Raw genomic sequence first — 27,579 nt, 5'->3', positions numbered from 1 at the left:
TGGCCTGGAGGCGCTCAGCGTGTGCGCCCGAACGACGCCCTCCGCGTCCTCGTTATCGGACCAGGTTCACACCAGCGAGGAACTTAGTGGATTCTCGGCAGGATGACTTTGGGCACCTCGGCCATTCGGGAGACGAACGTTATAACCCCTACCTCGCACCGCGCCCTAGAAAGAGGTCATTGGCATGAGCGGGGTGGAGGTGGGGAGGACACTGTCCTGAAGCTCACATTTGATCACACATTTTGGAGAAAGGTCGTACCGTTTACCAGCTTCATTTAGTACGGGTCGCAGCCTGGATCCGCCGCCCCGCCACCCCCTCCCCCCAACCTAGCGGAGGGAGAAATGCCAGCGCGGTGGAGTCATGCCGCTGGCTTGGGCACCATTGGCTCATGCCTGGAACACGCAGCAGCCAGTACGCACATCTGGCGGCGCGCCCGGGCTGCTCCCAGCCTGATATGGAGCGAGAGGGCGGGAGGGTGTGAGTGTCCGCGGGGTGCCCAGCCGCCGGCTCCGCCCCGAGCTTGCATCACCGCCTTCCCCCACCCCTCCCTCGTGCGCCCCGCCTTCGCCCCTCCTCCATCCCTCCTGAGCTCTGCCTGGCCGGTTCTCCTGGAAGCTATTAATAGCATTACGTCAGCCTGGGGCTGGTACCCAGAGTAAAGGGGCGCGCTGCCAGAGCCAGAGCTATAAAAACGGTGATGCAACGCACTCGGAGCCACAGTCGCACTCGGCGAGGCACGCACTGCACGGCGCTCTCCCCGCGCCACCGCCGGACTGACGCACGGACCGACAGCCAGCCCAGGCCGGCCTGCCCTGCCCGCCCTCCGGATCCTGGCCACCCCGCGTGGATACTCGAGGTGAGCGCTGCCGGCCGCGAAGACAGGCGCCCGGCTTGCGTCCCCTATGTGCGCCCCTGTGACCTGTCTGTCCCCGACCCCCGCGCCCACCCAATCCGTGCGCCCAACCTTCGGCGGCGGAACCGCGCTTGCTGAACTTCTCCGGGCCACGCCTGCTCCTGAGCGCTCCGGAAAGTTTCTGGCAAAGTGAAAGAACGAAACTTTCTCTTTTGACTTGGGGCGTGAAAGAGCGCGAAGGACCGGGGACTTTGGGCGCCCGCCTCCGCCGCTGAGCTCCGCGCGCTCGCAGCCGTGGCGGGGACTGGGCGCGAGGTGGGAAGCGAGGGTTGTCCGAGGCTGTCCGGCCCGCCGTCCCCCTCCATCCCGCACCTGGGACCCACCACCCGGACAAGAGCGCTGCCCCGGCGCAGTGCGCAATGAATGGGAAGGGGACCGGGGAGATGGGGTCGCGGGCGCAGCCGCTGGGGGTCGCCCTGCGCACTCGGCGCGCTCGCCAGGGAGCCGCGAGCGCAGCAGGTTCTTTGGGACAAATTTGGAGGAGACAAGCGCGGATGTCGGGGACAGGAGGCGGAGAGGGCTCCCTGCTGGCGTCGGGCTCCGGCGCTCGGGACTTCTTGTTCCGGTCTGCCACGCGCTTTCCTTTGCTACCTGTGGCGCTCACGCTGACCTTTCTTTTGGCGGGTCGGCGGATTTGACTGCTTTGCGCCGGGAGGCGGGAGGCGGCGAGCGTGTGGAGACACTCGTAGGGACGTTTGAGACAGCATGAACTTTCGGTCTAGATCCAGGACTCAGGGCTTACACAGTACTGATGAGCCTCAGAATCTCTAGCTGGGAAATATGAACAGGCAGACACCACCGACCAGGAAAAGCCTTTTCTAGCTGAAAATTTCCAAACCTTAGATGGGTAAAACTGAAAGGAGCCATTGAGGGGCCATAAATGAGGGGTCTCTAATGGCACTGACTAATCTCTGAGACAGTGGGTGAAGGGGACTTTTCCACAGGGGATCTCTGCCCTTTCCTCTCTTCCCACCGAGCTGGTCCCACCTCCCTGCCTGCACTGCCTTTCATCTCCTTTACCCACGGCTTTTCCTCCCAACCATTTTCTTTTCCTTGGTTTCTTTAGGTAGCTCACATATGCATTCTTTCAAAGAAAGGAGTTGCCAGATCCTTCATGGAGCTGGGGGAAAAAAATCAAGAACTAGAAAATCTGGGTGTTCTCATGTCTGTGTCTGTGTGGTGACTGTCCCATCTTCTCTGTCCCCAACTGAAAGCAAAGGAGAAACTGCAAGGACTGTGCTGCTTGTGTTGCCTTTTCCATTTGCCATCGGGCTGTGCTGGGACAAGCAGGCTGTGGCTTCAGGGTCCTCAGCGGGGTGGGGATGGGACTGAGCCTGTCCGGATGGATGGTTGGTTCCCGATGCAGCAGAGGCCACTGCCAGGCCTCCTGTGGGCCTTATTGTTATAAACTTTCCTTCTTTGTTCTTTAGCCATTATCTGATTTCTTTCTCTCTTAGCCTTTTTCTTCTATAAGCCCTCCTTGTCCTGGTCTTGTCAAGTCCTCTCTGGTGGGTATCATAAAAGCCCCCTCTTGGCTCCCTGGCTAATGACTCCATTGCCGTTTGCCTCTGTGGTTGGTTGACCTCTGGATCCCAGTTGTGATGGTGTGATGTGATATGACACGCTCTGGCCCTGTGACCTTGGGCAAGTCAGTTCGCCCTCCTGGGCTTCCCTTTATTTAATTGCAAAATGAAGATCTGACCTATGTGGTGCTAATGTAGATGATGGTTCTGTGATTCCTTCTTTGTACAAGAGACGGCTCCAGGTGCCGTCCTGCCAGAGGAAGAAGAAGAAAGACCAAGCCAGGTGACAGTCACAGAAACTCTTCAAGGAGAAACAGTATCAGGGGTGAGAACTGGTAATCTCTCACGTATGGAGGAGCAGTGAGGAAAGACTGGTGTCAGCAAAGAGCAAGGTGGAATTTACCTGGGTCTTAGGAGAGAGGTGTCAATCAGAGTACAAAGTGAGAGGTTAATCAGAGTACTCAGAGGATGAGACTGGCTGACCTGAAGTTCCCAGGGGTTCCAGTTAATTCCTGGCTGTTAGCGCCCCCTACGCAGGGGGCAGTGGAGTCACAGTAATGATGTGTGCGTGAATCTCGTATGTCCTCACCTTTTGAGAACTGAGGTGGGCAGTCTTGACCTAATTTCACAAAAGGGGGGCCCAGGCCTGGAGAGTCAAGTGGCTTGTGGGTGGTGCTTAGCTAGTAACGTGAAGGCTCACCTTTCCATCATCAGCCTTCAAACTGCCTAGGACAAGTACCTAGAGAGTAAGAATTCATAAGCCAGGCATGGTAGCTCACGCCTATAATCCCAGCATTTGAGAGGCCGAAGCAGGAGGATCGTTGGGAGTTCGAGACCAGCCTGGGCTACAAAGTGAGCTCAAGGCCAGCCTGAACTGCATAGCGAGACCCTGTCTCAAAAAGACAAAGAAAAGAGTTCATAAAGGGTCAGGATGGACACCATGTCCCATAAACTGGTTAGTGAACAGCGCTCAGTGGCAAGAGATGGAAATTAAAAGTGAAAATCCAAAGCCATGGTAGTTACAAGAAAGTAAAAGCCTGGGAGCTGGACTTCCAGTTAAAGAAATACACGAGTGAGGTTTCACTTTCCTGAAAGTGATGACATTGCCTGTGATGTGACGATTTCTGATTGGCAATAAGGAGAAGAAAGCGGGTGCAGCGTCTTCTGTAGCGGTGCGAACAGTTTTATTGTCAGTGTAGGCGGCCACTGCAGATGATCGAAAGTCCCCAAAACATTGTTTCTCTTCCATGCAGGGGATGTCAGAGTCTCAGCTTTCTAAAACTGCCTGAAAATTTAACTGTTTCCTGGGTAGGAACGTGGTATGAGTCTAGACTCAATTGTATCCTGAGAGACTGGATAACGGGCAAGCTGGGAAGCCAGGAAACTCAGCGTTGGCTTAGAGAAAGCCCGGTTTGCTATATAGACAGCTGCCTTATCTTCAGAGAGCCGGTTCCCATTTTTACAACCCACTGCAGTCCCCAAGTAAGCTCATCTGATGCTTTTCATAAAAACATTCCATGCCATTGACATTCTCCAGTTTCTTTCCTTAGAACTGCTGACTTTATAAGGAGAAAAAAATTCCAAACAGCAGCCCCCAGCCCTGAGGGCTCGTTAATAAGCTGAGCTAGTGGTGAGATGGACCCACTTAACTACTGTGCAATTCAAGCTACCTGTAGAGGAGAGAATCATTCAGTCCTCCAAACAAAGGCCAGTCCTGGTGGCCGTGGGTTCCTTTCCTGGGAGGGGAGCATGATCGGATTGGAAAGTCTTAAACCTCTGGTGTTGGAAGCCAAGAGGAGTCATCCCAGCTTCCTAAGATTATAGGGTAGAGAGGAAAAATTTAAGTTGTGACTTGGGACGCTTTTAAGAGAGAATTGCGTCCATTTCCTGGGTTGTCTATTTGGAAACTTTTAAGATCAGAGAGTGACTGGCCATTCTTCCACCTGGCCCTCTCAGGGCCTCTGTGACAGAGCCAGCCTTGGGCTAGAGATGGCTGGGAGTCCTGGTGACTCCAGAATGTCTTTCAGGGCATAGGTATTTATTTCCTCCACTCTCACACCTAGGGAGACAGGGCAGTGTCCTAGCCTCTTTTATACTAAAGAAAAGCCCGCTGGGATGTGCACTGAAGACTCATTCCTAAGAGCTCTTCAAAATGTCTTGATTTTTCTGACCCCAGTCTGAAACCAGCATGCATTTTTAAAAAGCCCATTGAAACGTCTTCGCAGCCAGGTGCGGTGGTGCACACCTGTAATCCCAGCTGCAAGGGAGGCTGAGATAGGACTGCAAATTCAAAGTCAATTAGGGCAATTTAGAGCCTCTCTCAAAATGTAAAAGGCTGGGGATGTAGCTCAGAGCTCCCTAGGTTCATTCCTAGTACTACACAGTACATAGACAAAGAAAAACAAACTCACTCCCAGAATGTAGGCAGCGACCCACCTGCATCTGATACAGAGAGACTGGCAATTCACCAAGCACAGTTCGTGTTCACACTGTGAATCTTTGCTTAGTTTCTGCTTCCTATTTCAGTTCCAGACCTCCCACCTACCCCTGCACTCGCCAAAAAAATTGCTGTTTTTTGTTTGTTTTTATAATGTGAAATAATGTATTTGCTTTTGTAGTATATAAATTAAGAGCATGAATGCTGGAGCCAGAGTTCCAAATCCTGGTACTGCTCCATGTTAGCTCTGCCACTCTGGGCCAGCTGCTTAGCTGGTCTGAATGTCACTTGGCACGGCACGTGCATGAACTCAGGCTGGGAACTGAGCAATGGGTTCTCATGAGGATGAGGTAACATAACGCATGTCAGGTTTCCAATATGAAGGAGACCCTCAAATGTTGGAGATTTGCTGGGGGGCTTCCTGTCTGGCTGGGCTTGGCTGGCCACAGATCCCTGAACCTCTTGGATGCTCTAGCCCAGGGGACCTCTGGCCCAGACAATCCCTGCATGTGTTGCTTCTGAGACTCAACTGCAGGGGAGTGGTCACAGCAGCAGGGAGGGACTTATGGGAGACCTTAGAACTGCTCTTTCCCTTGTGTCATGGCTTTGGGATCACTGACCTAGAATGGTGCAGGTGGATGGGATCTCAGAAGAGGCCGTTTGATTCCACCCTCTCTTTCCTCTTTCATTTATTCAGCCGGGCAGAGTCTAGCTGGGTAGCCCACATTGCAAGCTAGATGCTGGATTCAACCACAGCAGAGGCTCTGAGCTGAAGTCCTGGCCCAGATCACCTGCTCCTTAGTGCCTGAGCCAGAGCCAGGCTCCCCCTCTACTGCCAGCCCAGGCGTCTCCTGCACCTCAAGGCTGAGCCACACCCCCTCACAGATCCAGATCTTAGTGCTTCACTTTGTCTTATACCCTGAGGTCCTCTGCATCACTGACTGCAGATTGGAAAGGGCTCATTGTCCCCACAGGACCTGAGTCCCAGCCATCCCAGCCCCAGCCAAGGACTGGGGCAAAAAAAAAAACACCCAGCTGCAGTTACCTTCCTCATTCCCGACACCTGTTACCTTCTTCCGGGTGGAGAAGTTACGATACATATGTGTATGTGTGTGTGTGTGTGTGTGTGTGTGTGTGTGTGTGTGTGTGTGTGTTAGGTTTAAGGGTCCCCCACTTCTTGCTTTTACTTCCACTCACTAATAGATTCAACTTGATTTCAAGGACCTTCCAAGTTTCTTTTTGAAAAAAGGCTGAAAATGGGAATACAGAACGATCTTGGTTTTTTTTTTCTTAAGTTCCTCTTTCGGGACCAAGGTCACATTTGCGAATGTGCACACCAGCCAAAGCTAATAGCTGTTATAAGAGTTCAGAATAGCCCACAGCGTCAACCCTTACAGGCTTCAACCAGGCTTTTCACCACATCACCACACCATAGTTTTTTCTTTTTGTCTTTTTATTTTTTACCGGTACAAGGGATCGAACTCACAACCACACATTTGCAAGGCAGGTGCTTATGCCGCTGAGCTAAATCCCCAGCCCCTCTCACCACACCGTATTTTAAGAAATCTTACTCAAATGAGGATGGCATGGAACCAAAACCAACAGAAAGCTGAGGGGTAGGCGGGGCTCTGTGTTGGGGTATCTCTTGACCCCCACTCCCAGAGCCCCTGAAGCAGTGTGGCTTTCAATGTGTCTTTCAGCAAAATGATGCTTCAACATCCAGGCCAGGTGTCTGCCTCGGAAGTCAGTGCCTCCGCCATCGTCCCCTGTCTGTCCCCTCCCGGGTCGCTGGTGTTTGAGGATTTTGCTAACCTGACACCGTTTGTCAAAGAAGAGCTGCGGTTTGCCATCCAGAACAAGCACCTCTGCCATCGGATGTCCTCTGCTCTGGAGTCGGTCACCGTCAGCGACAGACCCCTGGAGGTGTCCGTCATGAAAGCCGAGGTAAGTTCCACCATGTGTGTTCATTCTTTTTGCACGGGGGCTTTACATACCTGTCACCTGCTGGGCTGCAGCTGGAATAAAACTGACAAAAACTCCACCGCTCCATGGAGCTTGCCTTCTGTGGTCTTGGTCTACAGAGAATGCAGACGATAAATGAATGCTTTGCACACTGGAAGGGAGAGGTGCAAAGGAGAAGTGGGGGAGGGGTAGGAGTGGGGGTTACTGTCTGCCCCTTGAGAGGCTTCTAACCAGGGGCTCTGAGGAGAGGGAGAGAGCCACGTGGCAAGAGAGTCAGGACCCCAGGGATTGGTGCGTGGGCAAAAGTGGAGCAGGGCAGCTTGTGCTGGGTCAGGGAGGACCCTGCAGGTGCTGAGAAGTAGGTGCTTCTGGATCTCACTGCTTTCCAAAGAGCCTGGATCTAGGGTATGGGAGACAGAGAGGACCCAAGGGTGATAGTGTTCTAGTGCGCGCTGCACTAGGAGTGGAGTGGCTTCTGGCTGCCGAGCTTGTGCCTGCAGAAGGCTGTGCTCTTTTAACCCCCTCGGGGTGTCCAGCAGGCAGCTGCCTGCAGGCCCTGGAGTGCCTCACAGAGTTGGGGCCAGAGATTCACCATTGGAAGCCAGCAGCATAAGGATGGATTTTGTGTTGAACTTTCTGGAGGAGCATGGAGTATAGTGATTTTTTTTCATTATGGCCAGGACCTTAGGGACTAGGCAGTCCGTCCCACACGTCTCTGCAGCAAGGCTCACAGCCTTGGTTCCAGCGCCTGCCTGGGTCACATCTGCCTCTCAGACACTTGTTCTGCACTTGGCAGCCTTTCACAGGACAGGTGCGACGACAGACATGGGGGAAGTTTGAGGAGTGGCTGCTTGTAATGTGGTGACTCAAGAGTGTCACAGCCAAGATCGTGCAGTGCCATTGCCTTCCTGTCGTGGTTGGAAGACAGGGATATTTCAAGCTTGCTTAACTGGCATATTACAGCCTTTGGGCAAGAGATAGTGGAACCAACCTAAAGGCAGTGAATCAGGAAAAAGCTGGGGTAGGAGTGTGGCTCAGCGCTAGAATGTTTGCCTCACATGTGCCAGCACCACACAAAAGGGAAGTGAGTGGGTAATCTCGGCTTCTGAAATTACTCCTCCCTAGGGCTGATCCCAGGGTGAAATGAGATGACGGTTGTGAATGAGCCAGCAGGGGGCCTGATATTCAATAAATGCGAGCTGGAGCTATAGGGGGCTGTGGCCATTGGCATCATTAAGGGCACTGGCTGTGCCCCAAATTAATCTCAGAGGTGATCACAGATAGACCCACACAGTATTAACCGGGTCCCAGTCCAGTACTGGACAGTGCAGGGCAGACCATGGGGCACTCTGGGAAATTTCAAGTGTCAGATCCCCTGGTACCCTGATTCTTGTCTTAAAAGCCTCTGAGGATCACAGGCATCCTGTGTGTCTGGGCAGCATGAGACCGCTTCCCAGATTTCAGCGCCCTCGGGAAGGCGACAGGATAGAACAAGGCGGCTGAGGCTGTGAGCCAGTGCAGGGAGGGAACAAGCCCCTGGCTTCCTATTCTGGTACCAGTGAATCGGTGATTCTTAGGGCTTCCCTGGGCACAGAGCAACTCTGCATCCTGCTTCTTCATCAGTGTTGCGACAGACTGAATGACATGATCTGCAGACGCTATCTTTGTCCTGAACACTCTAAGATCTTCTCTGTCTTCAGCGCTGACTGCTTCCTGCCCACCCAGAATATCGGTGAGGCTCCAAAGGAAATTCGGCAGTGTTCAGAAAGATAGCGGTGCTGCGGTTAATAGTAGTAGTGAAAGCTCATGCGGTATCTACTACGAGCTAAATACCATCAAAGCTTTTTACGTGTGTTAACTTACTTGGTTCCCATAGCAACCATGTAGGTAGGTGGTGTTATTGGTCCCATTTTCACAAAGCAGGAAACTGAGGCTCAGGAGAGTAAGGTGTCCATAGTCTTCCAGCGAGTAAGGCTCTAAAACCTGAATGCTTCCCAATGTCACCCTGAGATCTACGATGGGAAAGGTAGAAATTCTTCTTCCCCCATTTCTCCTCTGGGCTTTGCCTCTCTGGATTACAAGGTCTCCACCTCCGTCCAGGCAAAGCCAGTGTCATCTAATACAGAGAAATAGTTAAGAGTGACATGAGGTGACTGTGGAATCCCGACAGCTGTCAGGACTCCCACCCTCTTCCCTCGCCCAGAGCAGGGACAAGTGAGGCGATGGGTCTGACACTGGCAGCCTGAACTGTCAGGTGCTCGGCTCACCAAGAGTGCTTCACTCCAGCTCTTCTTTGGTCTCTTAAGCCAAGTCCCGTGGCCAGCTGCCAATTCCTTATCAGTTTGGACAAAACCAGGGGTTGCCTTGGGCACAAGGGGTGCCTTGGGGTTGCCACATCCCAAAGCAGCAGGACAGGGTTTTGTTCTCCCAGGAGCCCCGGGCTGCCTCAGGGTGAGGCACAGGATTGGAGAGCACGATTGATTTATTGGCCAGTCAATGGATGCCTGTAGTTCCCCACCTACCTTGGCTGGAAGGGATTCAATTTCCTCTTCTCCAAGAGGTCCGTGGGCATCTCCCAAATTCAGGAAGTTGCTACCACAAGGCCACGTGTGAACACAGAGGAGAATGCAGTTGCCTCTGGGCTTTGGATCAAAACAGTGGCAGGAGGAGAGGGCAGCCATGCAGTGGTCTTGAGATCACCCTGCGTTTAGGAGAAGGAACATATTTACCAATCTGTTTCCTGTTCTAAATGATTATAGTTGATCCTAAAAATTATCCACATCCGAAGTCCAAATCCATTTCTAGAATAGGTTAAGATTTTACTTTACTAATATTGCCAGTATAATCTTGTTTGCATGGTTGGTTTTTGTTCCTCCGTCTCAGTTGCGTGCCTGTGTTAAGGGCTTTTGTGTCAGAGTCTAAGGGCTTTAGTTTCCTTAACATCAGGGCCGCCCCGCTCTGCTGGATTTTGCTGGCAGTATAGGACAGTGTATTGTGAAGTGGGTGTCATTGCGTGGTGTGAGCATTCAGTGTGAGCCTTCTGGATTTTATAGGTAGCCCCTGAAGAAGACGAAAGGAAAAAGAGGCGACGAGAAAGAAATAAGATCGCAGCCGCTAAGTGCCGGAACAAGAAAAAGGAGAAGACGGAATGCCTGCAGAAGGTGAGAGCTCCCAGCCGCCCGCCCTCCTGTCCCCCACCAGCCCCACACCCCTATCAAAAGGGGAGTCACACATCCCCCTTTAATGCTTTCCTGGGAGGGGCCTTGTAACTGGCAGCAGAAACGCCAGCTGCAGGATGAGGAGGTGGCCGCAGTGTTAGCGCAGGGAGAGGGTCGCAGGTGTGTGAATGGCAATCTTTAATGGCCAGGCTCCCAGCAGCCTCCAGGCCAGTGCAGTTGAAGAGGATTCACCAGCCCGTTTTCCCGGAAGGAAACTGCCAGCTCTTATTTGGCTCAGTATTAAAAAAAACAAAAAACAAAAAAAAAAAAAACTTTTATTTATCTCCTTAAACACATTATTTCCTGGATCTGAAAGCAGTGGTTACATTTTCTGTGGGTTCCTATCTTCTGCCTCATGCAGCAGTGGTGGCTCCTGGCAGAACACCAGGGGGGCAGCCCCCGTGGGCCTCGGAGCCCAGTGTCCTCCTAGTGGCCGCCCTGCTCCCCCTGCGTGGACAGGACGGAGCACAGTGTCAGCCCAGGTGTCACAGAGCCTGGAGGCCCCTGCTGATCACTTCAATGGGTCCCTAGAAATAAGAAATTTGTGTGTCACTGAGTACATTTGTTCTGGGAAGGTGAGCTTTGGGCCTTGGTGTCCTCACCTGCGTGTTGGACCCACACAGAGATCTCTGGGCTCTTGGTCCTCTGTTTTGGCCCTAGTAGCATCAAAGTGGCCTCAGCAGCATCTCCACAGCTTCTCTGAAGAGGCCCCAGCCTCAAAGATTTCTCCCTTCCCTAGTGCTCCCCTTTATGGAGTGGGGGACACGGTTCCTTCTGCAGGGTCCCCCAGCTTGACAGGCCCCGAGGTGGCTCCCTTCCTCATGCCTCTGTCGCTCGTCCCCCAGGAATCGGAGAAGCTGGAGAGTGTGAATGCCGAGCTGAAGGCGCAGATCGAGGAGCTGAAGAACGAGAAGCAGCATTTGATATACATGCTCAACCTGCACCGGCCCACCTGCATCGTCCGGGCTCAGAACGGGCGGACTCCTGAGGATGAGAGAAACCTGTTTATCCAGCAGATAAAAGAAGGAACGCTGAACAGCTAAGCAGCCGTGGTGTAGGGGCAACTGGGGAGTCCTCGTCGAATCCTCCCTTTCCACCCAAAACCCTGCAACCATTGGAAAGCAGACTTCCTGTGCACCTCTAGAATCCCAGCAGCCAAGAACCATCGAGGTGGGAGGGCCCATGGCAGCCTGCTGGGCCTTCCCTCTTTGGACCAGAGCGAGAGCATCCTTTGCCTCAACTCCAGGATTTAGGTCTTAACATCCTGGCCATTCTTTGATGTCCAGATGGCCCCCAGTTAGGGTCCTGCCCATCTGTTAGGCCTCACGCAGAGGTGTCTACACCTCGGGTGGGCGGGGCTGTCTCCTCCGCAGCAGCCACGTTCCTTGAGGGATACACGGAGTGAGAGCCACAGGCATTGAAGTTGTGCGATGGCCAGGGCTGTGCTTTCTAGCAGATACGCTGTCATGTTTGGGAATTACTGTGTGCAAGGCATTCGTTTCAGAACTAGGCGTCCTGCTCTTCTGATGCCTCACCTTTTGGTGATTATCCTCAGATCAAAGTCAGAGAGTCTGGGGTCTGTCGCCCTGGGCAGTGTCCCTCTGGAAGATTTGTGTACCACGGAGAGCAGAGCTGTCCTGCAGGCCAGGAGTGTGGGGGCTGCATTCCCCTGGCACCCTGGTGTTAAGGAGCAGCCAGGGGCATGGCCACAGGTCCTGTTGCAAACTCAGTTTCAGTGTCATAGGAAGAAAGCGGAAAGAAAGTTCAACTTGCAAGAGCTTAGGACTCTCCACTCAGGCTGGGAGTTATTTCAGAAGAGCCAAAGACATACTCCATTCTCCTTTCCTGGTGGTCAGAAGCCAGTCAGTGGAGACATACATTGGAAGCCAGTGATGGCAAGGTTTTAGCATTACTGGAGGTTCATGCGTCTTTCTTGTCATGGAGCTGTGTTAAGAAACCTGGCCCAGAGCATTTGCAGCTGTGAGCGGTCACTCACTCACTCACACTGGCCACAGGACTCTGGCTAATGTCTGTTAAAATTCTGATGTTTCTGTGAAAGCCTCAGAGTGTTTGATCCTACTCGATAGTATCATTACAATTTTCTGTAAGAGAAAAGATGACTTATTTATCCTAGTATTCCTGTCAGTGTAATAAATATTGGAACCAAGACATGGTAAATGTAAATGTTGTGCTGGCTTGTTTTTCTAAATCTGTGGTTGATGGAAACCTAGTCATTCCCCACATGTCACCTCTCCGTGTGGAGGGCGATTTGCTTTGAATATCTCGGGGTGTTAGTCTTTGTTTCTTGGGGCACCATCAGGAGGAATCATTGACTTACAGTTCTTTTCCTCAGTCTGCGATACCTGAGGCTCAGTTTCTCGTTGACACACCCTGAAACACAGCAGCAAGTAGAGGCTTTAGGGCAGCTCTTCGGTACTGAGATAGAAACTCTGAATTGCTGAGTGCTACAACTACCAGTTTCTCTGAAGGGCCGGGTCCCTAAAACACCTGTTGTCAACCTGCTGTCTGACTCCCTCCTTTCTGGCACAGTGCTCCCCTGGAAGAGTCATTTGCTTGGACTACAAGGGCCGTGACATCCAAATGTGTGTCTCATTGTCATGAATGTATCATAGATATCACAAAAGAATGGGAGGAGGCACAGGTGAAGAGAACAGTTTTGAGCAAGATGGATGTGGTAGTTCCAAGAAACGAATTCTGCTTAGTTTTCTGGACTTCCCAGGCCAAATGACCCCTCGGGGCTGGCGTAGAAACAGGCTCCCTGGCTGTCTACGGGGGCGCTGTGTACCACGCCCAGGCCGAGGTGCCAGGTGCCCACTCTTCATCTTTCACTGTGCTCTTCCACAGACACTAACTTCCTTAAACACGACATTTGCCACCCGAATGCTGTGCTTGCTTCTTTGAACTCGCTGATGGACTGGGCGTATGACACAGACTTACTATTTTTGCGGCTTTAATTGTCCCATGAGGGGCTGTCCCTCATCTGTAGAGTCACCTGGTTGTTAGCACCATTGGCCATTCTATCATTGTGTACATTTGTGTTCCTTATCTTGGTGGAGGCGAAAGTCCCCTTCTGGTGTTAAGCTTTGATTATGTCAACTTGGGTGGCTTGGGAGTCACCCCAGGATGAGTACAGCACACTCCTGGGTGTGTCTGGGTGGGTCATGAAGGTATGAAATTAGGGAGTGTATCTGAGCCCTGGCCCCTGCCTCCCTGGCGGCCCCACTGCCATGCACTACTAAACACCCTTCCGCCGTGAGATTTCTCCCTTAAAGCCAACCAGCCATGGGCTGCATCCCCTGAATCCAGGAATCAAATTAACTTCTTTTCCTTCAGTTGTGGGTGCTGAGGTCCGTCTCCAGGAAGGCTTATACACCCTCATTAACCCTCTGGTCATGGGTAGAGTGGCACTGCCAGCCACTATGACATGCAAGACCATTGTAAGCTGCCATGGACAGCAGTGGACTAGAGAGGGAGGGAGAGCTGGTGATGGTGAGAAGACCTGACCCAAGAACTGCACTGTGTTGTTAATGTGACCATAAGCTCTTTTAACAAATGCTTTTGGATTCGTTGTTTTATGTATCCAAGTTTATGTTTTGATACTTTAATAAACAAAAAGATGAATATGCATTTACCACCAAGTCACTTGGTTCATCTCGTTTCCTATTTGGAGGAGAGGGAAAGTTGAGGAGGATGCCGGGGACAAGGAGTATAAATGCAGGTGCAGATGCCACCAGAATTGTTAAACACTTGGGTGACAATGACCTGGCCTTCGGCTGCCTCCTGTGGTGACATCACACTGGCAGGGCCTAGAAAATCCCCTTCCCTCTCTCTGAACCTTGCCAGGAGATTTGTCCGCTCACCTGTTTCAAAATAAAAGAGTTTGAAGGCCCTGGCTCAGGATGGGGGATCTGGAATCAAGTCCTTGCTGTCAAGCAGGAAAATGGTAACCATTTCCCAGCTGGATCCTTAAATCTTCCCACGATCCTTGAATAAACCCTTGACTCCCAAACCCACATCCAGCTCTCTCCTCTTTCCTCTACCCTACACTCTCTGTTTCCCCGCCCTGAGCAGTGCACGGAGTACCCTTCTGTGTCTCGGGGTGCCTCTGATCCTGGAAGCCCTCCCAGGTCCCTTACGCAACACCACCTTTGGGAAGGAATTTTTGCAAAGTACTGCTGAGGACTAATAGTAGTAGCTCATGTTTGTCAAATAGGCCATGTGCTAGTGCTTTATACACATTATCCCACATGTTAATTAGCTGTTACTATAGCAAAATACTAGGGCTGGGGATTTAGCTCAGCGGCATAAGCACCTGCCTTGCAAGTGCACAGTCATGAGTTCAATCCCCAGTACCGAAAAAAAATATATAGCAAAATACTTGAGAGAGTCAGCATATAAAGAGGAAAGGTTTATTCTGGCTCACAGCTTTGGAGGTTGCAGTCAGTGGTAGACTGAACTCCTTGCTTTGGCCGTGGGGAGGTGGCACATTGTGCTGGGGGTGGATGGCCGGCTCCATGCTAGCCCAGGAGTGGGAGTGCAGAAGAAGCGGTTAGAGAACCAGTCTCCCTCCAGGACAGCTCCCAACAGCCCCATGCTGAGGACTAAGCCATGACACAGCCACCCTTCAAGAGACCTCTAGATCCAAGCGCTGGCACCCCAGTAGGTGCTCACCACAGCTGTTATCCCCATTCCAAAGAAGAGCAGCAGCTTGCTCAAGGTCACAGGTTGACCTTTCTAAAACAGAAGCTTGTTTTTCAGCCATAACGGTTCCAAGCAGCCCTTGAGCCATCATCCCATTTTCTCCTCCTCCAGTCCTGGCTGCCACTTGACTGTTCTGGGTATCTCAAGGACATAGAATCCTACAATCTGTGGCCTTTTGTGTTTGCCTTCTTTCCTTGAACTTGCTGTTCGGTGCACACACCAGCCCTCTGTCTCCGTTCACAGCAGCTGAATAACTGCATGGAGCAGACACTCTGTACCCTGCTTATCCATCCATCTGTGGACAGAGGGAGAACCTTTGTCCTCAAGCAGGGACTGAGGTGGGACACCAGGCATAACAATCACCAGGGAGAGGAGAGTAGGGAGATTCCATGAACAGTTCAAAGTCATCATTCTGCGGCTCACCGTGCAGAATGGCAACCAGGCAGCAGGCGTAATGGCACACGCTTCTCGCCAAAGCACATTCTCGCCAAACTATTGCTGTGCACAGGGAAGTTAGTACCAGAGGGTGTTCGCCAGGCTCCTGGAATTTAAACTTACACGTCCAGTCTTACCTCCTCTCTCCAGCACTTCACTGAGTAGAAGATGGGAAAACGGGGAGAAAAACTGGGGGATTTAAGAGAATAGCTGGGCTCCTGCCTGCTGGGTATAAATGGAGGGGAAGAACTGAGGGGACCCACTAAATAACCCCCAACTCGAAGTCTGAAGTGGTGCTGGGTTCTCCATCTCACACACAAAGACACACATATGCGCACATACACACACAATTTGTTATGCAACTTCTCATAATAAATCAAACTCATCTCTTGTGGGAATTAAATCAGTCCTCTTTGAAAGCATTTAACTGGCCTGAGGTCTTTGCAAGGTAGAGGTCTAAAGCCAGCTAGAAGTTTTGGAATGGGCTGGGCCTGGATTTGAATAACAGCATTATTTGGGATACAATTTCAGTTTTTTCCTTGTAGGGTTAGAGCAGTAACAACAGTAACAAACTCAGTGAGTTCTCACAGTAATATGCAAAACAGTGCAGCATCTAGGAAAAGCAACGCCTAATTATTAACTCAAATATTAATTATTAAAGGTTAGGGTTGTTACTAAAGTGCATCCATCATCAGGATTTACTAAGATCTGTGGAAGGGTAGGCTAAGGAACAAGATCATCAATTCTGCATTATTCCAGAATTAAATAAAATTCTGGAATAAAATTAAACCAGGAAGGTTCAACTCTACCCCCACCATCTTACATTTTGTACTTTGTCTAGTGGTTGAGGTTTTGTTTTGGTTTTTTTGTTTGTTTTTGTTGTTGTTGTTGTTTTTTTTTTTTTTTTTTTGTACCAGGGATTGAACCCAGGCCTTTACACGAGCTACATACTGACCTTTTAAAAAATGTTTATTTTGAGACAAAGTCTTAAATAAATTGTCCAGTCAGGGCTCAGTTGATCCTCCAGCCCCAGCCTCCCAGAGGACTGAGATTACAGGAATGTGCCAACATCCCTGGCTAGCAGTTCATTCTTTCAAATTTGGAGTGAACAGGGAAGCATTCATACAAAAATTTCCCTTTTGAAGAAAAAAAGGTATTTTGGTGCCTACCTGAGTCCCTGCCAGCGTGATCCTGTCCTCTGTGGGGGCAACCAGAACATGGGAACAAAGGAGAATGTGACAGTGACAGGTCACAAAGGCAGCAGAGGATAAATACCGCATCGCAGGGCTGGAGGCCAAAGAGAGTGGCCCTGTCTCCCGCTAGGACTGCAGTCTGTAGACTCCTGGCGAGCTAAGCAATATCACGGCTGGAGGTGAGGGCTCAGACCCAGAAGAAAACTTCCCAGGGTCCCACATACGCTGCACCTTTGACGAGAGCCCATCTGAGGTCCAGACCCCTCCAGTGGTCCTGGTCCATGGTCCCTGCTCCCGGGCCTGGCCTGGCCTTGGGAGGCTCTGAGGCTCTGGGGGCCTTTGGGCTGGGGTGGAGCGGAGAGGTCATCTGTCGTGCCACCCTTGGGACCAGGAACACCAGGGATCCCTTATCCGCCAAGGACACTGGGGCAGACGACCCTGACATGACAGAAGATGGTCACAAACAGTGAGTGTGTGCTGCCCTACTACACAGCCCAGAGCGGCTCTGGAGCCGGCATGTTTAAAACCACCATGGGTAAGCTGCAGCGGCACCTGCACAAGGGTGAGTACGACATGTTCCGATATGCCCCAATATTCGAGAGCGACTTCATCCAGATCACCAAGCGTGGGGAGGTGATTGATGTGCACAACCGCGTGCGCATGGTGACTGTGGGCATCGCCTGTACCAGCCCCATTCTCCTGATCCCCGACGTCATGCTCCTGGCCCGGCCGGCCACCTACTGCGAAGATATCGAGGGACTTGGACAGGTCACCAAGGGGAAAAACCGCAAGGCGGCAAAGCCCTTGGAGCTCACCAGGCTTCTCCCCTTGAAGTTCGTGAGGATCTCTGTACATGACCGAGAGAAACAGCAGCTGCGCCTGAAGTTCGCCACGGGCCGATCCTGCTACCTGCAGCTGTGCCCTCCCCTCGACACGTCCGAAGACCTCTTCACCTACTGGGAGAAGCTGATTTACCTCCTACGGCCACCTGTGGACAGTAACAGCAGCACCTACGCCACCCCTGCCGAGGACATCCTGTGCATGCCTGCGCTGCCAGACGAGGGCAGGACGAGCCCGACTGCCTCGAACTCCCAAGGCAAAGGTGACCAGGACCAGGTCAGCATCCGGAGTTTCCATGTGATCCCCGAAGTGACGAGGACCACCTCTGCTGCTTACGCTGGTGGGGAGGGAATTCAGCCTGGCTCTCAGTACTCCCCCACTGCCACACCCAAAGTATCCACCTCAAAAATGAGATCCACAGAGTTTGCCAAAGGATCAGCATCAGAGACAAAAACAGAGGTGGCAATAGCTGGGGCGACAGTGGGAGATGGAGCAGCAGTGGCAGTAGGGACAGCATCAGGGACAGCATCAGGCACCTTGAGTGTGGCAGCAAGCAAGTCAGGCTCTGGACAGGTGACCGCAGCTCTGGCAGGGGCAGGTGCCATAGGGGAAGGCAGAAGCAAAAGCCCTGTGGCAGGCAGTGACAAGGCAAAGAGCCTGAGTGTCGCTGTGGCAGGCACTGTGACACAGCAGTCAGAGCCCAAGCCTCCCAGCGCCTCCCCAAAAGACAGCATGAGCGCAGCATTTGCAGGAGGAGAAGCCACCCACAAGGGCTCTGGGGAAGTGGCCAACACCTCAACCTCGGAAGTGGCAGTGAGCAAAAGTCCTAAGGACACAGAGGCCAGACAGCAGGGCGCCCCCCAGGCTAGCCAGGCTGCCCACAAGGAACGAAAGGAAAGAAAGAAGAGAGAGAAGGACAAAGCCACGAGTAAGGGTTCGCGTCACCATCACCACAAGACCCACGAAGATCACCACAAAGCCTCAGGGGACAAGATGGCCCGAAAGTCATTCAGTCGGTCCTCATCCGGCCGCAGAAAACACAGAGCCGGTAAAAAGGAAAAAGGCAGCCACCGCAGTGCCAGGGGCAGCAGGCACAGTCGCACCCCCAAAGGCACTAGCCGCACCTCCACTGAGAAAGAATCCAAAACCTCACACAAATCCAGGAGGAGCTTATCAACCAAGAGCTCAGGTTCCACACCCAAGACAGCCAGGAGTTCGGGGTCCACGCCCAAAGTGGCCAGGAGCTCAGGGTCCGCACCCAAGACAGCCAAAAGCTCAGGTTCCACGCCCAAGAAGGCCAAAAGCGAAGGGTCTGCACCCAAGACAGTCAAAAGCTCAGGGTCTGCACCCAAGAGACTGGGCAAGTTCAGCTCTTTCCTGAGGACCTTCAGGGCCAACCTCACCACGAAGGGTGCGGTCTCACTGCATGGTGGTGATGTGGACATTGTGGCCAAGACAGTGGAGACCACCAACGTGGAGGCCATCGTGGAGACGGCAGAGAATGGCCAGGAAGTGGAGATCGTTGGTTCTGTGACATCTGCAGTCATCGAGTCGGTGACTGTTGAAACCCATTAAACAGCACCTCGAGCCAGAGGCCACAAAGGCCCCCAAGAGCACCCTGAGAGAGCCTATTCTAGCTTTCTTTACTGCAGGTGAAATAAAGAACTATTCAACCTGAGAATGATTTGCCACGATCTGTGTGATCGTTCATGCTCATCAGTTCAGCGGTGACCTCACAGAGGATTCTGTGATGTCAGCTGTGCTGAGGGGCTGGACCCAGTCAAGGGGAGCCCCTCACCTGCTCAGCAGAGCTGATGTGACTGCTCCCGCTTGCCTGGAACCTTCAGGGCTTTGGTAACCCTGGGCTACGGCCGGGAGGCATGGTCCTACCTCCATGGTTCTCCACCCTTTTGATAAACTTCCTTGGAGAGTAGGGCTACTGGGGGGCAGGGGGCAGGGAAGACCAGAAGAGAGAGGACATTATCTGATAAGTCACTCCATGCCTGGGTGTGTGCCCTGCAGAAACACATATATATATCCTAGGAGATGCGTGTGAGAATGTTTATAGCAAAATAATTTAGTAGCAAAACTCTGGAGCAGACTCAAGTTCCCACCCCAGAGCTTACATTACAGTGGGGTACAAGCAGTCACTCAGTGACAAATGAGGGGCAATGACATGTCTGCACACATACATTTGTTCATCGTGATAGAGACCTCTCCGGATATAATTCGGCAAGGTCAAATAGCGTGTTGCATCCTTGTTTGGTAAACCTGGAGTCAAAGGACGTGGCCAGCGCTAGGGTCAGACCAGTGGCTTTCCCTAGGGAGGAGAAGGCAGCAGTGGGATGGAGGTGGTGGCAACGAGATGCCTGGCAGTGCTGGAAATTCATTAGTTAGGCAAGAGGTGGGGTCAGGTGCTCATTGTTCTGCTGTTGCACATTCTTGAATCTCTGAAATCGGTGTGGCCTGTCCCTACCATCGCAGTGACAGATGAGATGAACTTGCTGTCGCTCCTGGCACACCTGACTCGATTCCTTTCCCCTGTGTGTGCACACAGTGACACAGAACACTCCTTTGTCAGGGCTCAAATTTTAAAGGACGTGAACGAGAAGCCACGGTTGGCTATTGAGAGAGGGAAGGGTGACCTCTGTTTCACAGAGGAGGACATTCAAGGTGGTAGCTTGCCCTCTCACCTGCGGGACCTTTGCAGTACAATATCACAGTGTCATGCAGCCCATTTCTTGAAGCAGAGTCTGAGTCTCGTGGAGGAGGACAGCGAACAAGGGCAGAGAGACAGAGCCACAAGAAACTTAAGTCTCTCCAGAGCCGAGCCCCTGAATTTACCAAGTTAAGGTCGAGGACAATGGGGCAGGGAGACTCCTGAGCCACTGGCAGCTGGGGCCGCAAGCATGCGGCAGAGGCCCTTCAGGCCTTGTGCCTGCCCACCTCACCTCCACGCAGCTATAAACACAACTCCTGCAGGGATTCCAGGCTGAGCTGGCCCCAGGACACTCCTGACTCCACCCACAGCCCCGTCCTCCCCAGTCACCAATTATACTCTGGAAAAGTCAGGGCCAAATCCTTCTCCATGCCAGATCTCCAGGAGCTTTCTTCTGGTGATTCCCCAGAACAAATCAACCTCATGCAAAGGAGGTCTGAGTGCCCTATGACTTCCTGGAGGCTGTGAGCACTGAAGTTACGTTATTCCTAAAGGGGCTGTGGAGGGAGCCGCAGACTTGAGCACAGGGCCAGGAGAGGACTCTTCTGTCCCCTGAGGGAGCAGTGGTGGTGGCTGGCGTGGGTACCCCATTGGAGGACTTCCCATATCCACAGTCCCCTCCCATAAAACGAAGTTCCTGACCCCAGGATGAGGAATTACTGGAGTGAGTCAAGTTTTTCTTAAGAAAGGAGGGAACATGCCAGAGATTAGATACCAATCAGCCCTGGGAGGAAAACAGCCTCACAATCATTAACCCAGAGTTCCGAGCAGGGGGTGGGGTTGGGGGGTGTCAGGGAGGAGAATTAATCGTTTACTCTTGACTGCCTTTTTCCTTTGGCTGGAAAGGTGGGACCATTACAAAGGATCATACTACATTCCTCCATCTGAGATTTCCACACAGGCCAATGTAGGTAAATACCAGTCTGGAAGGGGAAAATGCAATGCAATAAAGTATCAGCCTAGCACTTAGTCATCTGTGAAGTTCTTTAATGTACCTGCTTTCCTCCAAGCGCACGTCTCTCCATTTAGCTGATCAGCAAGCAAGTTCCTGCTCCAAAGGGACTTGCTCAAGGAGCAGGGGGGCCACCCCAGCACACCCCTTTCATGCAGCACCCACTGTGGGCTGGTTCTGGGGCCCCCACAACCCCACAGAGCCAGTGGAGCAGACAGGGTAGGGGTGGTGGTCAGTCCTACAATGCCGGGGGACAGATGCAAGGAGAGATGCATGCTAGGGAAGGGAAGCTGTGCACAGGTCGGGGGTTCTGGCGTGTGGGAAAGAGTCATGGGTCAAGAAAGGCTTCCCAGAGGAGCTGGCAGTTTTGAAGAATGAATAGCAGCAATAAGGAGTGAGGGTAAGGCTGGAGAAGATGCCCAGGGAGGGTGGAGAGCGAGGATCAGGCTGTGGAAAAGAGATGTCCAAAGTACACAGGCTTTGAGATGTCACAGGGTGCTGAGACAATTGTCAAGTGTGAGGTATGATCAAGCTGTAGGGTGTGAGGGTTTAAAATATTTTTGAGAGTAAAAGGCACATCACATGGCATTAGCCCTCCCCAAAGTACTGCCCCTTGCTTTGGACACCTTCCTCCCACCTTCCTCTCTTCCTGCCTCTCTCTGAAGGTTCTAGAAGTCCTCTTTGCTGAGTGCTTTTACAAGATGCGATCAAAAATACAGTGATGCTGCTGCCTAGTGACAGCCAACAGGAAGGCAGGCTCATAAATACGTGACACTGTGTCCCCTGGAGCATCTTATTCCCTGCAGCCAGCACTGCGTGATTTCTGGTTCTTCCCCCAAAGTCAAAGTGACCGCGCAAAGGAAACGTTTGGAATCAATTATGACCCGAAGGAAGAATTCCAAGACTGCTGCAGGAAATGGCAAGAACCACGGGCTAAGTGGGTTTGAAGCGGGGGCAGGAAGTATTTGGAGGGAGATTCTGGCAATGTGTCTTTCACTGAAATGCATTTTTAAAAATTTAAATATTTGCTATATATTTCTGCCACATCCCGCATTTCAGCCTGGACGGCTGGAGGGCCAGGAGTGAGGAGGGACAGGAGGATCAGCCAGGGGCCCTTGGGGGCCTGCGGGGCCTTGTGACTGTCCCAGCCTTTGGCTGCCACCCAGGGTGAAGACTGAAGGCCGGTCTCCGATGGCAGTAAAAACCTGCGGCTCCAGGGGATCCTTTGGGAATCCTGGCCAGAAACAGGGAGCCTGTAACTGAGGGTAACCTGCTGATGGGAGTGAAAGGGGCCAGAGTCAGGGGATGTGAAAGCAATGACACAGGACAATTGTTCTCCTGTCTCACAACTACACAGTTTAGGGCTGCACTGGTCTACGGGTGGCAGGACTAATGAAAACCGAGGCATCTTTTTAGGGGGTGCCAGAAGCGAGGTGCTTCAAAGCAGAAGAAGCCTGTAACTTCTCGACAGCAGAGGTGAGCAGCCTGGGAGGGGTCTTTGCCGGCAGAAGCCTCAAACTCTTCCTGGACTTCGGGCTCAGGGCGCCCACTAGAGCCCCTTGTGGCCATGTGCTACCACTGCAGGTTGTGCTTGACGGTGGGGGGGGGTACCATCCAGTTGTTTTGCAGTCACCGTTCCCCTGGTCACACCGCGAGCTGCCTCTCGCTGATTCCTGATAACCAGCCCATCCTTCAGGCCAAAGCCACTCCTGCAGCAGGCGAAAGCAGAGTAAAGGAGGCGCTGGTAACGAGGCCATGTCTCTCACCCAGGCAGCTGCGTGGCTCTAGCCCACCAGTAATTGGGTGACAAAATATGGAAGGGGCACTAACAGCCCCCGAAAGGCTCTCCGGAACCCTCAGGTTATTTTTATTTTTTGGAGACAGGGTCTGGCTGTGTAGCCCAGGCTGGCTTCAAACTCGAGATCCTCTCGCCTCAGCCTCCCAAGTGCCAGGATGACAGGTGCATGCTGTCACTCCCAGCGCCCTCCACCCTTGTTACCATAAGTGGGACTCAATCCAGGGATGAGACGGGGTGCACATGGGTTCTCCAAGAACAGAAAGGCAAAGAAGCCTGGTCTCTGCCCTTTGCCAGTTCAGAGAACCTGGACTGCCATGAAGACCCACGTACTTCTCCAGGTACTAAGTGGGACCTGCCCCACACTGAGGGGTGACACCCTGGCAGCTGGTGGACAACATTCCATCAGTGCTGGTCCCAAGAACCCCATCTGGTGCCGACCCCGGGCTGTCACTTTATATAGCTGCCCTGGTCTGCAAAAATTTAGGAAGCATCTTCCCAGATGTGGCCGCATGCAGGGGAAGTGGTGCCCCCCACGCCACCCCGTTTCTTTCCCCACCAATATCGTCGCAGCCCGGAGCACTGCCGTCATGCAGCATGTGCCCGCTGAAGGCAAAAAGAGGACAAATACAGTGAGTTTTTTCATGAAACTTTCCACAAAGCTGAATCTGCTTCTTAGTGTTTTGTTTTTGCAGTGTGATATGCACAGAAAAATGCCCAAGCCACTAGAATCTCACTCAATAATATGTCATGGACCCAGCGCCTGGGTAAAGACCAAGGTCGCCAGCACATCCCACAGACCCGTCACATCCTCTCTCTCCAGCACTGATCCCCAGGGGAACCTCTGTCCTCACCTCAAAGGCCATCTGTTAGTGTTGCTTCCTTTCCAAATATATATAAATGGAATTATAAAATGAGCATGCTATCGCATTTATGAGATTTGTCCATGATTTTTCTGCTTGTTCAGGCGTGTTTTTGTACAAACATCCTACAGACCCCTTATTCACTCCACTGCTGATGGGCATCTCTGTTTCTCCTGGTCTGGGATGGTAAAGAACAGTGCCTCTGTGAGCATTCGTTCAGTACTGGAGATTGGACTCAGGCCTTTGCACTGAGCTATGTCCCCACGCCAGCCTCTTTTTGAGAGAGGGTCTAGCTAAGTTGTCCAGGCTGTGCCCAAACTTGTAGTCTTCCTGCCTCAGTCTCTAGGAGCGCTGGAACTGCGGGTGTGTGCCAATAAAATGTGCAAATGTTCATAAATTTCTGTTTTGTATATACCTAGGAATGCAATTAAATATATACATATTCTCAGCTTTGGGAGATGCCATGAAGCTATTTTCCAAAGTAGCTGTGCCATTTCACACTCCTCGTAGGAAACTGGGGGGCCCTGCTTGTTCCACATCCTGCTAGCATTGGGTGTTGCTCCCCCTCACATTAGGCGTTGTGGTGGAAGGCAATGGTGTCTCCCTTTTCTTTCTCTTTGTGAGTATGTGTATGCATGTGTCACGTTGGGGACCTAACCTAGGGCTGCTGCATGCTAAGCACATAATACTGTTCAACACACCTAGCTGGAGGTCATGGCTTTTATTCCTTTTATAGTGAAATGTGATTCTCCCCCCCACCCCCAAGTATAGCAGCTCAAGGCCCTGGGTTCAATTCCCAGCACTTCTAGATGTTAGCCTGGTTGGATGTCCCTTGAGAGAGAAATCAAAGTTGGCCTCTGTTGTTTGTCAGGGATTATGCACAGAGAACAATTAGAATCATGACATGGAGTTTATAATATTATTTTTAAAATGGTCACCGGGAATTAACACAAGAAAATGCAGAAAATCTGTCCACAACACCAAAAAACATAGAATATTTAGTCAAGGGCTTAAATTCCACAGCAATGTTCCACATGAGTCCAGATGAAAGCCCAGAGCTCATGACAATGCCTCCCACAAGTCCAAATGGAGGTCCAGACCCCACAAGAAGGACTCACATAAGTTCTTTTATGGATCCATGCCGGGAAGGCCCAAAGGTCTGCAGTGGAAGCCAGAAAGTCCATGCCAGCAGGGTGAAGGAGCTGTGCTAGTGGGATGAGGGTTCTACACTGGAGCCGAGAAGTCACACTCACAACAAAGACCAGGGCTGTCCTGAAAGGTACCACAGCCATCCTCAGTGACACGGAGGCCCCGAGCTCCTTCAACCACAAGCACAGTCGAGTGCATGCCAGGAAGCCAGCATGATGAGTTCATCCTGGAGACCAAGCAGCACAGTCTTCCCCTCCACAGACAGAAAGAAGTGCTCAATGTGAGGACCAGAGCTTCTGCAGGACAACCAGCAGCTCAAACAGCAACTCACAGGAGAACCCACAATGCCACAATGCCTCAACGCATTAACACCCTCCTTCTCCTTTTCCACCTCTCTATTTATTGTGGCAACTTTCCTCAGGTGGAACATCTACACTCAGTGCCATGCTGATGTGATCTAGCTGGCATTAAATTGACCACCAGTTCTTAATCCATAACAGCCTCCAAATTAGTTTTTCACTTCTCACTTTATTTTTATGTTGTATTAGGGATCAAATTTACAACCTCAAGCTTGCCAGGCAGGCACTTGTGCCACTGAGCTAAATTTTCAGCCCCTTACATATATTTTTAAGAGGTTTTCATCAATATTTGAAACAAGAGGCTGATTATTTTAACCTCTCCTACCATCCTGCTCCAGTACCTTTTGTTTTATAATAACTAGTACTCTAAAACCTTATAACCAAAAGCAACCATTGTTTTCTCATGGTTCTGCTTCAGGAATCTGAGCAGGACTCAGTTGGGTATCTCTTCCCCTCCCTGGGCTACACAGTGGGGCATTCGATGCAGGGATGCAGCCAGGGCTGGTCTGGAGTGTCAGGCTCTATCACTTCATTTACACCTTGTGCCTTGAGGGAAATGGCTACAAGGTGGACTCTGTAGATTGTCCTGGGAAGGCTGACATGTGACCTCTGCACAGGAGTGTCCCAAAGTAACCAGATGGAGCTGCTTCTGGCTGAACCTCAGGTCCACTTGGAAAATTTTCACCACACTGAGCTAGTGAAGGCTGCCTCAAATTGAAAGAGAGGAGAGCTGGACCACATTCCTCTTGGAGGCAAATAGCAACAGCAACTCAGAAAAAAGCATGTTTCATGTGCGATTGGGACTCCAGAAAATACAATATCCCATGCCCCAGTTTCAGCACCAGCCCTAACAAAGTCAGCCTGGCCCAGGTGAACCAGAGGAGCCCTGAGGTCACTGCTTTTCACGGTATTTTCTCTCTCTTTCCTCTGCCCTTTCAGGTAGCCACACTCATGAGGACACCCGTGGGGTGTTTCCCAGTCTCTTCCTCATGTTGCTCCCCGTGGATTTTAAAACTCTGATCTGGGAGATGGCGAGATTACTGGGCACCTAGACCACAACGCAGCGCCCCGAGAGGGTCTTGGCTAATCCCAAATGCATTTTACATATGAGGAAGTTGAGGCCTATAGCAGGGACTTTCCCATCGTCCTACTTCAAGTAAATAGCCGAGTTCTGGCTGGCGCAGCATAAAACATAGCTCCTAATGAGGCCTTCAAGAACGACTGTTTCTCACTGCCTGGAATCCAGCTGCTTGTGTCTGTTTCCGGTTCATGACATCATCATTTCAGGGATCTTTGGGCCTCTTAGTCAAGGAATGAAACCAAGGCAGGCCGAGATGGACTAGGGCTTGAGCATGGACAAAGCGGCTGGCAGGCGGTCAGCCAGCCACCCCACGCCTTACCATGCCACCAGCCCTGGGTTTTTGTTTTTGTTTTTGTTTTCTGATCACGAAGACTAAACATTCTCTGAACTCCACATGAACAAGCAGTCTGTAGACTAGCTTTGAAATTTTCCAGGCATCTTGGCAAGTTGAGAACAAATCGGGGTGATAATGTTAGGCCAAGAAGCTATGCTTGTGGCCGAGCTCCAGAGATAGCACCTCTGTGATGCTACCACATCTCCAAACAGGAGGAAGCTAACTAAGGCCCGGGGGGACTGCAGACTGGTCCCCTAGATGCCCCACCCCATCAGCAGCTGGATCGTAAGGATAACAGCAAGGGCTGGGGTAAAGGTAGGAGTTGGCCCCTTGTCCCGGGGTCTGAGTAGCTAACCAGGCAGAGAACCACCTGCTAACCACCTCCCGCACCTCCTGAATCCGTGAGCTCCATTGCTTTCAGCCCACATTTGTGAGCAGCCCTGTGGATAGGTCAGAAGCTGAGAGTGTGGCAGGGCCTCTGGATCAGAAGAGCTGGCCAACGTTCACTGGTACAGCCTGCACCCACCTGCGGGGAGCGGCTGTGGCTTGTTGCTTCTGGATTTCCGGAAGCATTTCAAGGCCTGCTGGGCATGTCTCCAGGCACTGCTGTGGTCAAGCCACACAGCCCTTCCACCCATCCTCTTCTCTGGAGCACAGAGAGATGCCAGTGGGTTCTGCCTCCCTCTGTGCCCAGGTTCAGGACCAGGTCCCCTCCTCCTTCTTCCTGGGGTCCCTCTCTGCAGCCCTTAGCCTCCTCCCTGCCAATCAAACAGAGGGCCAATCTCTTTTCCTCATGTTCCTCTCCTGGAGAGGAAGAGAAAAACACACAAAAAGGAAATTTTGTAAAAGGAAGAAATATCAGCATGCTGGGCGAAGCATCAGTCCACACAGTCATTGTGGTCAGCCAGAGCCCATGCCCGGCCCCTGCCTACACAGCCTGCTGCTGCTGCAGCAGCTGGGGAGCTCGGGTTGACGCTGCAAGCCCAGCTGGCACACTGGCACACAGCCAGCACCCTGGCCAGGTCCGTGTTTCTCTGCAGGCTCCGCGAGTTTTCTGTCACACCTTCTTTGGGGCCATGTGTG

General features: G+C 52.0%; 2 protein-coding genes across 2 annotated transcripts; both read left to right on the top strand.

Annotated features, from left to right (window-relative positions):
* Positions 1–695: 695 nt before the first annotated feature.
* Atf3 (activating transcription factor 3) lies at positions 696–13,713 on the top strand. The gene is made up of 4 exons (XM_003474248.4): positions 696–857; positions 6,575–6,818; positions 9,890–9,997; positions 10,900–13,713. Exons 2-4 carry the CDS (start codon positions 6,579–6,581, stop codon positions 11,095–11,097), a joined length of 546 nt encoding a protein of 181 aa, XP_003474296.1. The 5' UTR covers positions 696–857; positions 6,575–6,578; the 3' UTR covers positions 11,098–13,713.
* Positions 13,714–16,496: 2,783 nt separating this feature from the next.
* On the top strand, positions 16,497–18,892 carry Garin4 (golgi associated RAB2 interactor family member 4). Its single transcript, XM_063236742.1, has one exon. The coding sequence runs from the start codon at positions 16,858–16,860 to the stop codon at positions 18,817–18,819; it is 1,962 nt and encodes a 653-aa protein (XP_063092812.1). The 5' UTR covers positions 16,497–16,857; the 3' UTR covers positions 18,820–18,892.
* Positions 18,893–27,579: the final 8,687 nt, after the last annotated feature.

Source organism: Cavia porcellus, unplaced genomic scaffold (genome assembly GCF_034190915.1).
Source record: "Cavia porcellus strain 051 isolate PalLab524CR breed Dunkin Hartley unplaced genomic scaffold, mCavPor4.1 scaffold_26, whole genome shotgun sequence".
NCBI lineage: Eukaryota > Metazoa > Chordata > Mammalia > Rodentia > Caviidae > Cavia > Cavia porcellus.
This window is presented reverse-complemented; position numbering and strand designations above follow the sequence as displayed.